This window comes from Quercus robur, chromosome 6 (genome assembly GCF_932294415.1).
Source record: "Quercus robur chromosome 6, dhQueRobu3.1, whole genome shotgun sequence".
In the NCBI taxonomy this organism is placed as follows: domain Eukaryota; kingdom Viridiplantae; phylum Streptophyta; class Magnoliopsida; order Fagales; family Fagaceae; genus Quercus; species Quercus robur.
The window spans coordinates 15,386,122-15,400,893 of record NC_065539.1 but is presented as its reverse complement, the minus strand read 5'-3'; the positions used below and the strand labels follow the sequence as shown (position 1 = coordinate 15,400,893).

At 32.7% G+C, this 14,772-nt stretch overlaps 1 protein-coding gene across 1 annotated transcript; it reads left to right on the top strand.

The window, feature by feature from the left end:
* The first annotated feature begins 7,127 nt into the window (after positions 1-7,127).
* Positions 7,128-8,879, top strand: LOC126732959 (transcription factor RAX3). Its single transcript, XM_050436046.1, has 3 exons — positions 7,128-7,549; positions 7,660-7,789; positions 7,913-8,879. The coding sequence occupies exons 1-3, from the start codon at positions 7,414-7,416 to the stop codon at positions 8,703-8,705; spliced, it is 1,059 nt and encodes a 352-aa protein (XP_050292003.1). The 5' UTR covers positions 7,128-7,413; the 3' UTR covers positions 8,706-8,879.
* Positions 8,880-14,772: the final 5,893 nt, after the last annotated feature.

Sequence of the window (14,772 nt, the reverse complement as noted above, 5' to 3'; positions counted from 1 at the left end):
GTTAAGTGTTAAAGCCATGAAAATCTAACCAAGAAACAAGTGAAGAAAAGTTGTTCATTAAAGCTCGCCAGAAGTCTCGATAGAATCCTTTCTATCGAGATTTAATGTTGAAGCTCGACAAAAGCTGCTTCTGTCGAGACTTACGAAATTAGAAATTCTAGATCTGATTTTTGGCCCATACTTGTATATTTGTAGAGGGTTTCTTTTCTCACTATCCTAGACATACTTAAGGATTATTTTTAAAGGCCGTCACACAAGAGAACACATGCAGAAAGGGTTTGGTAAGATTCCTTATACTTGTAATTGCTTGTAATTGATAATAGTGGATTCTTGGGAGTGGTGACCTGAAATTCACCCGGTGGAGTTTTGCCTTGGTGATTTTTTCCATTCGTAAACAAATCACCCTGTCAAATTTATTTTCCACTGCATTTAGATAATTTGGTGATTTGTTTGTGCTGTCACACTATTGCATGTAATTGAATCTAATTAATTAACTTGGGTAATTAATTAATTTGCACGGGGTCAATTCATTTTAACCCAACAACCTTTAATCATAGAGCATCATAAGCAAAGCAATCAGCTATTGTCATGCTTACATGACATGTATTAGGGTCATATTTTAATATAGTTGACATATCATTTGACAAAATGCACTTGTATTTGGGTAGTTCTAAGTGCATTCTAGAATATCATGAAGTATGTCTCTTAAGGAAAACCAGTGGTATTATTGAAGACATGATGAAGACTGCACAAAGAAACAAGTAAGAAAAGCTGAAAATAGTGGACCTCGATACAAGCTCAACACTACTTGATCTATCGAGTTTTGCATATCCAGAAATTCCAAATCGGCTTATGATGACTTGGACTTTCAAGGTTTCGTTCACTAAACTTCTAGGGGATATAAAAGGTTTATTTTATAGTTGTCATCATACATAGAAACTCAATTAGAGAATTTATATATTGTGAAGCTATTGCGTTCTTATATGCCTTAGGGTTTTGTGACTAAATGCTTCGTTCTCTACAAGTGTATTGAAGAACTTTGCATCTAACAAAAAGCTTCAAGTTACTAGAAGTTAGTCATGTATTGGGATTCGTGCAAAGAGAAGAAGTCTCTACAAAATCAAGACCAATTGGGTATTGACGTAAGGATTCTACTGTAGGTAAATACTTTGGAATAGACTAGGTTTGGGGTAAGATTCTTTGTACTTGTAATCTCTTAATTTTGATTAGTGATTCTTGAGAGTGGTGACCTGAAAATTTTCCGGTGGGGTTTTTGCCTTGTGAGAAATTTTCCCTATTAGTCAACAAATCACTGTGTCAATTATTTTCCACTGCACTTTAGATTATTTGGTAATTTGTTTGTGTCTCCACAATATTGCATGTAATTTGACATAATTAATCAACTTAGGTAATTGAATTAATTAACTAGAGTCAATCTATAACCCAACAATATTTTTTAAAATAAGTGTGCAGCACTTTAGCAAGAAATTTGGTTTAAGCACCGTTTTAAGCAGTTTCTTTTGTCGTTCAAAACAAAATGGAACGACTAACCCAAGGCATGATATATATGAACTCTTCTTCAGGGGTGATTTCTTAACTAATAAGTTTAGGGAAACAACATTTTTTATAACTATTGACATAACCTATTGTGATTAGAGATATAAAAGTGATGGATCTAAGTAAAAATGATGTTGCTTCAATCACAACAAATCATGCCAATGATTATGAAAAAGTTAAAAAAAAAAAAAAAAATTGTATCTCTAGCATTACTTTTTCTTAACTATATCTATATGGATGATTACTGTCTATTTGCTAACTGGCAAGCTAGTGTACATAACAAAAAATTGGTGCCCTAAGCCTTTTAGCTCAACTGACACCTTTAGCTGTTTTTAGGTGAGATTTTTAAAGTTCAAATCTCTACACCCCAACTATTGATGTTAAAAAAAAAAAAAAAAAGAAGCATGGGTAGTTATTATTATAGCTGTAAAACTGTGGAGTAAGCGAAATCGATTAAGTATTCTTCATTTATTTTTATTTTCCATTTCTGCTAAGAACGCTGAGCATATATTCAAGTGGATTTCATTTTAGTTTGTTGCTCCTGCAGCTTATATGTATATACATGCTCTAACCATTGCTATTTTTCACTTATGTGTCATACTTGCTTCTGTAGTTTGAAGTGCTGCTAGCCTGTCAGCCTTGACTAAGACAGAGCGAGAGAGAGAGTCAAATTACATACTTCCATTAGCATGGTGCAGGTGGGAAATCATGAATAAAGGTAGTCTAAGAATCTCTCAAATTGTTTCCTGATCTTCTTACAGGGTGTTTCTAGATGATCAGAAATTTTCAACACGATTGTTTAATTCCCTCATGGAGACACTTGCTTTAACCCTACAGTTACATATTTGGTTTCATTAAAGGAAGGTTCTCTTTTTAAGGTGAGGAGTACTTGAGTTAGACGAGGCATGCATATGTATCATCTATCATGTATGATCTGACTTCGTAAATTTGATTTCTGAACAGATTAAAATATATATATATATATATATATATATATATATATATACACACACATATTCTAAATTAAGATCAGGTGCAATCTCCTAGATAGGGGATTGCACCTTATGCAATTCACTTACTTTCTCTCACAATTTTTTTTTTTTTTTACAATTTTTACTTTTTAACTTTCTTTTAATATATTTTATTTAATAGTTGAGATTGAAAATTACTTTTTCAACTTTTAATCTCAACCATTAATTACAATTGCATCCGGTGCAATACTCTAAGTGTTACACCTGATCTCAATCGTACATGTTCTGATTTCTGACAGCACAAGGCAGACCACAGAACTAATTAATGTTCCTCTCTATTTTTTTTTTGCGAAACTAATTAATGTTCCTCGAAGACAGATCATGTATAGGAATTATAGAAAAAAAATGTAACAATATTTTGAACTAAAAATAGGTTTAGAGCACGATGACAATTAACAGGATTTATTCGTAATTTTTGTCTGTCTACGATTTCGGTAAAGTGGTCTTAAAATTGTGGTATAAGTGTCTTAACATTGGTCAATGGCCTGCTAATCGGATGATAAAACATGCAAGTGGATGATATTTATACCAATAGGTGTGTGTATATGTGTGTGTCTATACTCTATAGAGAAATTTGTGTCAACAAAATTAATATTTCTTGAATAGAAATAGAGAAATTTGGGTTAACTAAAATTCAAAAAAAAAAAATATATATATATATATATATATATTTAACTACAATTTATCTAGAAATTTGGGGAGGCTAGTGTGAAGTGTGAACGTCTTTTAGTATTGTATTAGTAGTTTAGTAGTACAATTTAGTGTGAAGTGTGAACGCTCTTTGTTCGCATTTACAGTATGTGGTATAGTAAAAAAAATATATATATATATATATATTGTATTATTAATGTAAAATTTACATTATAAACTAAGCAAATATGTATAATATTATACACTTTTATGCATATGTATATAATATTGTATCCTTTTGACAAATCTATATATATAATAATAGGTAAAGCTGAGAGAAACTCAAATTAGAATTCCAAATTAGAGATCTAATTTCGCGCAATTTGTCCTAAATTATTTATTCTTAAAGAGTTTTATTTCTTAATTTTAGAATCAAATGTGGGACAATTTCATAAATATTCATCAAAGTGAGCTATTAAGTACAAAAGCCAAAGAGTCTAGAATAAATGAATCGTAAAAAAAAAAAAAAAAAAAAAAGGACAATTTACATTTTATACCTAATAATATTCTTACAAAATTTTTTAAAGAGTTAATAAAATATAAAAATGACTATCAATAGTATTTAAATTATATATATAAGAATTATATTATACATTTTATTGTATATCTTTAAGTGTATATGCATGGAGTTACAAACTAGTGTTTATAATGTTGTATATATTTATTTGGACAAGACTTAGGTACAATACTTATATACTGTTCCTTAAGTTTCATTTTTAAGATTTTGTCATGTGGATTTTTTCTCATGGAATGAACGTATATTTTTTAGTTAAATAGCTACATGACTAAATTTTAAAAGAGAAACTTAAGGAATAGTACTTATACCTAAGTTTTGTCTTTAAAATGTAAAATCTTACATCTATAAAATATATATCAATAGTTGTGAAAAAATAATATTATAAAAAAAAGTAAGAAGAAGGTGGCCTTGAGCTGTATAAGACTTGGAGCACTGTCCTAAAGACTTTATCAAACTAAGCTGGGCCAAATAAGGAAAAAGTAAAAAAACCTTAAATGAGAGAGAAACTTTGGCCTACCCAAGAAGACCAAATCCTTCTGTCGGAGTTGGAAAAGTCGTGTGCTTGGCTGCTTACTTTCTGAATACATATATATGCAAGAAAATATCACTGAAAAATCAAACACTAGGGCCAGGAGTACAGAATTTTTCAAAAAATTTCTCATACTAAATATGTAGCAAATTATAGTTGGAGTAATATCACTTAAAGTGACACATAATTTTTATTATACACTATTCACAACTAATAAAGTTGTAAAAAATATGAGTCTACAAATTTTACCCTAAAAAGTTTACAATTAAATGTGATAATAAATATGATTGATAATATATAAAAGAACATAATTTATTTATTATTGAATTACTTTTTCTTTATTGGTAATATACTATTCATTTATAAATCTTTTATACTTTTCATTTGGGTATCTTGTAGTTTTCAATAACTTATTTACATAATATTTATCAAAAAAATATAATTTTTAGAAACTTTTATCCTAAATGTTTGACCCAAAAAAAACCAATAAATTCAAGACATGTACACATAGTAAAATTTACAAAGTTGTGCCCCTAAGCGTATTTGAAAGGGCAAATCTAAAGTCCAAACAGTGAAAAACCAACAAACATTTAATGATTTTATAAAGCCACCTTTGACTTTTATTCCTTTCATCGAAGAATCAGGTCAGCCACTGTAAATTCATTTTTCATGCCTTTCCCAGGAAAATCGAGCCCCCCAGCTTCAAGTTCGTTGAAAATGTTCATATGCATGGTCTATTATCTGTGACGCAATGGACGTCACAGTGGGCTTTGTTGTTAATCTTGACTGCTACCAGTAATCTAATACATTACATCTTCATCACGTCTTTTATTTAATAAATATTTGGGTCCCAAATGGCATGTGTGGTCATTAGTATAATTGGCTACACCCATAATTTTTGCTGTAAAGGATCAATCTATAATTTAAATTAAGTAGACCCTTGGCTATTATATAGTATTTTATTTATCTAAAAGCCATCTATTATTGTTGCATAATTTGAAACTTTTGCCATAATTAATTAATCTTCATTGGGTGATTAATTTCAAACCATGAGGGGCTTATCCCCCCAGTAATATCACGGTAATTTCGTGTTAGTGGCTATTTGGTTACCTACCATAACGAAAAATCTCCTATCATTCCCACATGATTGAATTCTTGGACAATAGCTCATCTTCTAGATCTTTTAAAGGTTCACATTGTTTTTTTTGTTTTTTGTTTTTTGTTTTTAATTAATTATTTATATTATAAATATTAGCTAAAGAAGAAATCTTGCGACTCATGAGTTAAAATAGTTTATTGATAAGATTGAGACATCGTGGCTCTCTCTTGACACACATCCAATAAAGATCAACGAGTTTATATTTGGTTTAATTTGGTATACATGATTATTTTATCGGAACTTTGGTAAAGAGAGTTAAAATAATTACTATATATTTCATCTAAGACAAAATCAAAATGAACCCAGAAATAAGATTCTTGAAATGCATGAGTAACAATCATAACTCAAAAAGAAGAAGGAAACTAGACTAATTTTAGACAAGTTTTTCTCTCTATTATACTAATAATTCTTAGGTACTCCGGAAATACGAAAAATCGTATTCTTTTCTTTCACATTTATAGTGAGGTTTATTTATTAAATTTATGGTGGGGTTCACTATAAATATGAGAGGAAGTGAGCACCATTTTTCTGTACTTCGAGAGTGCCCATGGGCAGAGCTATGTTGAAGGCATGGCCCCCCAAAATTTTGAAATTTTTTTTAAATATATATATATATATATATAATTATTTTAATGTTTTCAAAATTTAGTTTACAAAAATAAGAGTTGGCCCCCCCTAAGTATTTGAATTAGTCCAATGATGCTTTAAAAAAAATAACTGATCTAATAGTTATAGAGACAACTTTATTTTTCGCAATTCTATTTTTTATTGTAAAATGTGTTTTTATATCTGTTAAATATTTGGAAAAGTTTGGCATCAAACATGTTTGAATTTATCTTTTTCAACCTGTTATGTGACGATTAACAAGTCATTGACTCATTAAAAAATTATTGTCACTAAAACTACACATGAAATGTCTCTTTAGTTGCCACATAATGGGTCAAAGCAAAATAGTTTTAAATATGTTTGGAGCCTAATTTGTTCCTCCAAGTTTTGGATCATTCTTGTTTTTGAAAATTACATTAGTTCAATTGAATAATTTTACTTACATTAGTATAAAATTTGATAATTTTTATAGAAAATGAAACTTTTTAAGAATTTCACTATGAAAATTGTGAAAATGTATTTTATTAATTTTATGAAAGATAGCCATCAAACATAATTTTGATTGAAAATATTGAGCTCTTTTTTTGTTGGGTGTGTGTGTATATATATATAACTTATCAAATAAAAAAGTTTGTGTATGTAATAAAAAAAAGCATGTGTATTTATGTGTGTGTATGGGGTTGTCTTGATAAATATATTAGTGTTGCAACTTGGCCCTCCAAACAAAAATTCCTAACTCCGCCCTGAGAGTGCCTAAAAATTTTCCTTATGATTTACTGATGTGATGAGAGCCCGTTTCTCCATTGGTCACAGGTGATATAAGCATATTCTCTATCATGCGTATATATCTAGCTAGCCCATTACATTACTCATCTAGGCATAACTGAGGAAACATTCAACAAAGTTGATGGCTGAATCTTTAACCCTCAAGTAACTTGGGTCCACATAAATTGCACATCATGATCATCATACAAATTAAGATGTATAATGACCCTATCTATGAGTGAGAGAGAGAGAGAGAGTGAGTCAAGGTGGATGGCGGACATATGTTTTAGATTCTGGAATAAGAAAGACAAATGAGAAAAACCCTGGTCTCCCGTTCTGCCACTTATTAATTTTTTTCATTATATTATAGAAATAAGGCTCATCTTTTCTCATTACCTTTTTGAAATCTTGTGACCCTTCCATGTCTTTCCTCCTCCAGCTATTATAGTCCCTCTCTCTCTCTCTTATATATATTACATTATCTTGAACACAATCATCAAGTTATAATTATAGAGAGAATTGTAGCTTACTTGAACCTCACAAGAACACAAAAACAAACATGGGGAGAGCTCCTTGCTGTGACAAAGCCAATGTGAAGAAAGGCCCTTGGTCACCTGAGGAAGATGCCACACTCAAGGCCTACATTGAGCAGAATGGCACAGGTGGAAACTGGATAGCCTTGCCGCAGAAGATAGGTAATTATAAATCAATCAACCTTGTTTATTATGGTTTTCACTTCTCTTCTGTATATTAGAATCCAAATAAAGTTTATTCAAGCTTGCATATATATCCTCTATGTATATAGGCCTTAAGAGATGCGGGAAGAGCTGTCGCCTTAGATGGTTGAATTATCTCAGACCAAACATTAAGCATGGAGGGTTTTCTGAGGAAGAAGAAAACATTATTTGCAGCCTCTATGTTAGTATTGGAAGCAGGTACATCATTAATTAATCTTGTTAATTTTGACAACCCTTCTAACCAATTTTGTGCACAATAATAATTTCGTATGGACTCAGACACACTGAAAATGATGTTGTTTTTGTTGTTGTTGTTTGTAGGTGGTCCATCATCGCTGGTCAATTACCAGGGCGAACTGATAATGATATAAAGAACTACTGGAACACAAGGCTGAAGAAGAAGCTCCTAGGAAAGCAACGCAAAGAGGAACAGGCTCAGGCTCAGGCTCACGCTCACGCTCAGGCACAGGCTCGGCGAGCTAAGCAAGAAATGAAGAGAGAGAGCTATGAGAATTTTATGGTTCCTGGGGCCATGAACCAGAGCCCATATTGGCCTGTAGAGCTCCCTGTGGCAGTGCCAATAGTGTGTGCAGCCCAATACCCTCCTCCTCTTGAGGACCAAGCAGCTCTTACAAATTTTCTGATCAAACTAGGAGGAAGATTTTCAGACAATCATCAACAACCAAACCTCACCACCACCACCACTGATTTTCAATATCCCATTGATAATCATATCATTTCCTCGCCTCAAGATCAACTATATGCAAACTCAATGAGTATGCTTACTTCGTCAACAACTACCAATTCCGTTGGCAGTACTTGTACTCAATTGACAAACATGGTTCAAGGGCTTGAAAATTTCCCATGTGAGGTAGAGTTTGGCTATAACAATCCACAACAACAACTAAATGGGTTGGATGGATTTTATGGAATGGACATGGTCAATGCTAGCACTGCAGGGACTACTACTACTAGTTCTTGTGAAAGCGCTAGCTGGGGAGACATAAGTTCTTTGGTTAATGTTTATCCCCCTTTGGTTTCTGACTATGAAGGGACACCACAACCACAAGATTCTGCTTTTGGAGATTTGAGTTACTTCAGGCCGATACAATAGCAGCACTGTACATGGGTGGTGTATATTTGTACCAGTAGAGGATTTGATTTCAGGATTTCACAAAAAAAAAAAAAAAAACTAATGAATTCACTCATTTAGAGTTCTTTTTCAATTGTTCTGCAGCTAGTTGCACGTTCACACTGACTTCTTATATATGCTATTAGTTTTAAATAATTTCTCTTCCAAGCTGGGGTTCTCTTTTGCAACCATGATTGTTGGACTGAATTGATTTTGGGTCAGGTTTTATTGCTGAATTGGAATCTTAGGACTATGAAACTCGGAACTGTAACAGTGTTCTACTGCAATTGGATCCAGTGTTCCTGCCACTTTAAGCACAGTCGTGTTTGTTCCGTATTGACTGGTCTCCTTGATCATCCATTTCTTGATTACAGCCTAAAATGTACCTTTATGTAGTATTTTTTTTTTCTCCTCCAACACATGGGTTGAATTGTATCTTTCACAAAGTTCTCCTGAAACCTCCATGAAAAGGTAGTAAAAGTTTGGAAAGGTGCTTTGACATTTTGGCCGTGACTTTCTCGGCTCTAGCAAATAGGGCATCAAAATATGGCTTCTTTCTTTTATTGGTTTCTTCGTGTCTGTAATAACAATCAGATCTGTGAAAGCACATCTTATCTTTCATGTAATTCCAACTAGAATGAGGAAAATTTAAGTTTCTGAGTACTTTCTATATTATAGCTAGATTTGTCTGGTGATCAATTTAATTAAGTATTTTGTTTACAGAAATGGATTACGTAAATATATATACAGTACCATCTCAATCAAATTTAATAATCGAAATTAATCGATCTCTTTATCTCGTTTATTCATTAGTATTTTATAAATTGGGGTTTATTTATTATGGAATTATATATTGCGGTTCTAATTTCATATTGTTCAGTAGAACGGTATGATCAGGTTGCAAAGAAAATCTGACATATATTCAGTTTGGTGCATAGATGAAAATTAAATTAGGATTTCTGGTAAGTTGATATTAATCTCTTCATGTTGGATGAAATTTCAATACCAAAATAGCATGGAGCAGCACCACATTGGTCAAAATGACGTCTCATGTGTTCCACGTGTGGTTCTTTCATTCATGTCCTGAACTTTACGAAGCTTGTCAGGCATTATTAGATAGAAAGTACAGGTTTTTTTTAAAAAAAAAAAAAAAAAGAATAGTCCAACTGAAGTGAATTCCAGATGGTTCTGGTACTCAAATCAAATATCTTTTCAACGCAGAAGATGGGATTGTGGCTCTATGGCTCACTGAGATCGTAGTTATACTACTAGTAACAATCCTTATTATGAAGGCTGAAGTAACTTCATCACTTAATTAAAATCTCAAGGCCATATAATATCAATCACATTTTAATTGAAATAATGTGAAGAACTAATCCTAGTAAATCTAGACTGCGTGGCAAGCTCTTCAAGAAATAAATTTAGAATCGTCTCTTGTTTGATTAAAACGGGGTTTCAACTTCCTTTTAAGACCCTAAGATTTGATGAATACCTTTTAAGCTATTACCTATTCCCATTAAAATGAGGGTTACATAAGCATATGTGATTTCCCAACCCCATTATTGTTTTCAACTACGCATTTAAATTAGTTCCAAAAAAAAAAAAAAGGAGAAATTTGTGGAGTCAAACCTTAAGTCTCAATGTAGAGTTTAAACACCTAGCAGATCAGAAATTTCATCCATAACCATGATGGAAATTCTTACATGCAATGCCGTCTTTGATCATACATGATATATTAGACAGTGACTCAATTTTCTGTTCATTACCCTAATTAGGAAACTTTTTAATTGCTGTCGTGTCGCTTTACTGAGATTGCATAAATATAGTAAACTGGTCTATAAATCATGTAGCTAGCTGTTTACGATTTACAAGAGGACCAAACTGAAGTATCACTGTCAGTCTTTATAACGGAGTAGCTTTTAACTCCATGCATATGTATGGATATACTTAAAAATATACAATAAGATGCATAATATAATTTATATATATATAAATAATTTGAATACTATTAATAGTCATTTTTATATTTTGTTAACTGTTTAAAAAATTTTGTAAGGATTTTATTATGTATAAAATGTAAATTGTCCTTTTTTTTATAATTATTGTGAAGCACTTTTATTTTTATTTTTTATGATTCATTTATTCTAGACTCTTTGATTTTTGTACTTAATAACTCATTTAGATGAATATTTATGATGTGGTCCCACATTTAATTCTAAAATTAAGAAAAAAATTGAAATTTTAATTTGGAATTCTAATTTGAGTTTCTCTCAATTTCATCTATTATTATATATATAGATGATTTGTCATCGTGCCAAAATCAAGAAACCCAGAAAGTCTTTGAAAGAGAAGCCAGATCTAAGCCTAACAACTTACTTACGTATTATTTTCAGGTTTTAAATTCTACCTATTTACTAAGATTTTCTCCCTGTACCTTGGGTTGGCTGCATCCCATATCCTATTTTGTCAATCAGTTTTATCATGTTATTTATTAAGGGTTTTATAGAGGATGATTGTAAAGTTTAGACCTCTGGAAGGAAAATACAGTGTTTAACCTAATTTATTAGCCAATTAATTATTTAGGTCAATTAATCAGATTTAGGTTAAACATTCATCACAATCAACATGAACGAAGGAAATATAAATAACACAAGATGGAATGACCTTAGAAAACAAATAAAACAAACTAGTTTCAAGGTAAAAAACCTAGGGGGAACTATCCAAAGAGAATAATCCATTATATCAAATTAAGATTTACAGTCAAGAATACCAGTTCGTAATAAATCTAACGTAGTTACCAAATTGAGCACTGAACCCCTCAGACTTCTTTGATGTGGACTTTTTCGAACATGAAGCTCTAGTTCATGTGTTAATCTTCAGTACGCTAGATAGCTTAAACTTGTTGCTCTAGTTAATGTGTTAATCTCACAGATCTCACAAGATTAGCTCTTTAAGACTTGAAAAACGTGTATTAGAGTTTCCCTTATATACCTAGTAATATTGGACTTGAACCCTAAACGTTTCATGGGCTGTTGGGCCTTATTTAAAATTCTACAGATTCACAATTCGATCGATCAAAATTTTCTCTCGATCGGTTGAACTTGACAGTTTTTCAATTCTTCTTTTTGTAGCTTGTGCATTCTTGAATTTTGACTTGTATCAACTTGAGCAGTATCTAAAACACTTCAAAGACTATATAATTAATCTATTCCTAGATAAATTTTTGTTTTTGGTTTGCCAATATACAAAGTATTAGAGCCTAAACTTTTATGTAGGGACTGGGTTCGAGCACTTCTCCTGTTGGATGAATGGTCTTAAGCCCAACTAGCCCAATACAATAAATTTGTAGAGAATGGGTTTAAGAACTAGGTCCTAGTTTGGATTATAATAACTAGACATGGTTACAAATGAGCTGAGTAACAAGGATATGGATTAAAGCATGAAATTTGGTCCTCGGGCGTTTCGTCCAAGGGACTTAGTATCCTTCTTCTTCCTTCAGTACTAGGTTACAGAGGTTTCCAAGACCATGCAGGCTACTACTGTCTCCTCCTTTTTCTCTCTTCCTCTTTTTTTTTGTGATCTCCCATTCTTGGAGGGTCTCTCACATTATATACTTCTTTCCAGTCGATCTTGACCCTTCACCTGTTGATCATGCAGGTCATTACTCGAGTGCTCGTCCCATCAGCCACCTTCCCAAACCCTCTATGAGTTACAGCAACTAAGGCCGCACTGTTCAAAGGTCATTTCCTCATTAATGCGGCCAGAACTTTAGTTTGGTGCATTCAATGCGGAGGTGACAGTTTCTCCTTGGATTGCTCCTGCACCATACGCCTATAGGTATCCTACTGTACTTGTCCTTCTCCTGGGGGCGCTCTGGGAGGCTACCTTTATCGGCATGCTGTTCTTTCCTCCTGGGATTTGGGATGTCGAGAGCAGGATCGTCCTTGGCAAAGTTTCTAGGCCATCTGGGCTTTTTTTGTTCGTCCTCGGCCATTTCTCCCTCCTCAGTGTGGGTCTTGGGCTCAGTATAAAGTGGGGCGGGGTTGTCAAATTCTTTGGCCCCACAATAGCCCCTCAAAATCCTGCTGTCCGGCTCCTCGGACGGAGAGGAGGGTTTTGGTGACATCTGTGCTCCCCACGTTCAATGGTACGATGATAATCTAACGGTGGAGAGTTTCTTACCTTTATGGGCGGGAAAACCCGCACAGTTATTTTTAATGAGAGGTATAAATACCCATTTGAACTAATTTGTTTCTTTACCTTTGCACTTAAGAGTTCTTGTGCACATATCCTGAGTTCAGTCAAACTTCCAGCCAAACTCAAGTCCTTTCCAGCATAAAAAACATATCCAAGGAGCTTTTCCTCATTTCTGTAAGTTTTCTTCTCTCTCCAACTCGCGTTTTCTCTCTTCAAAGTTTCTTTTTCTCTTGTTCCTCTCCTTCTTTCGTCATTCCCTGAGTCTCTTTAACTGTTTCTAGAGATGAGTAAATTAAAAAAGTTGGTTGAAACCGAAGAGGCGATGGAAAAATTCATCGCCGATTATACGATACCTCCCAATGTAGGTTTGAGGTATTGTGAGGAAGGGGAATGACACTTTAGGAGAAACGAGGGTGAAGTGGTGATTCCCCTAATCGCTTTTATAGAAGGCGGTGTGAGATGGGGCCAGTAATGAGGGATTACCTTAGGCATTTTCGATTAGTTCCCACCCAGTGTGCTGCTAATGTGTTTAGGATCCTGGATTGTGTGGATGCTTTAAATGAGAAAATGGGGCTAAGATTAACCCATCACAATGTAAAAGGCAATTAGAAAGAAAAAAAAAAAATCTCTATTTGACTTTTCTAGTGAAATATATAGTAACATTGAAAATCTTGAAGGAAAAAACAACTACTTGAATTAGCTTTCTCACAAAATAAAAGTTTAACTAATCTACATTGAAAGGCATATATAAACTATAAAGCATATCACCAAAAAAAAAAAGCCTTGTAGGACACAGTTTTTTCAAGAGAGAGCACATGTCTATGCTCTCAAGTCAAAAGATAAAGGAGGGTAGCACCAAGTGAAACAAAATTGACCAGGTCTTTGTTATCGTTTATCAGAATTCAAGTTCAAGTATTTGTTCAGTCAATCACTATCACTTTCATTGAATTGTTTATCAATAAGCTGATGAAGAGAAGGAAAAGTAAACAAGAGCGTCTAGGCACTATTTTGTCCTTTTAGCACTTGTCACTCAAAAGTCAAAACTAGAAAGCCATTCAATTTTTTTTTCCCCAACAAAGCTTTTCAATTTAAGATTAGCTCTATTTTTTTTTTTTTTTTTTTATTTAGATTAGCTTTCAAGGGTGTAGAATTTGCGGCATATTACATCCCGAATCATTGCTCTTGTTACAATGTCCTCCTCAAACTTTTTATTTGGAGAATTAAGACCTAAATTGAAAGGGTTAATGCAATTTTCCCCCTCACTATCCAAATCAAGCATTAATGCTCCCTTTCTTTTATTGGAAAACATTTTCTGGAACATGATGTATTTTTAAAAGGAATTTTCTATAACAATAAGAGCATCTATAACAATAAGAGCATTTGCATCTGCAAAATAGAAAAAAATGTTCAATTTTACACATCTAAGTCTCAAAATCACCCACATTAGTGAAGTGAAAATGTGTAAATTTGTAAAGTTGCTACTATAAAATAGTGTAAATTTGCATTGGCACTAATTATTTTGTATTTAGTTTTTTATTCTTTCTTTACGTAGCTCAAAGAAGAAAGTTGATGATGATTGTTGTGCGTGAAGAAAGGGAGACAATTAAAAAATTTAAGAAAAATTGATATTTTAATGAACATATTGTAAAATAGATAATTTGATGTGGGGTGTTTTGAAAGTAAGTTATTACGCTAAAGTAGTCATAAATTTTTGCACGAGTTAATGTGAATGCTTTAACTTATGTTCCCATGTTTGATTGCGACCTTCCAAATGAGTTGGAAAACATTTTTTGTCCTTTAACTCATACAAAAAATTAGTTTAAAAACCATATTGCACAAATAGCCAGTCTAG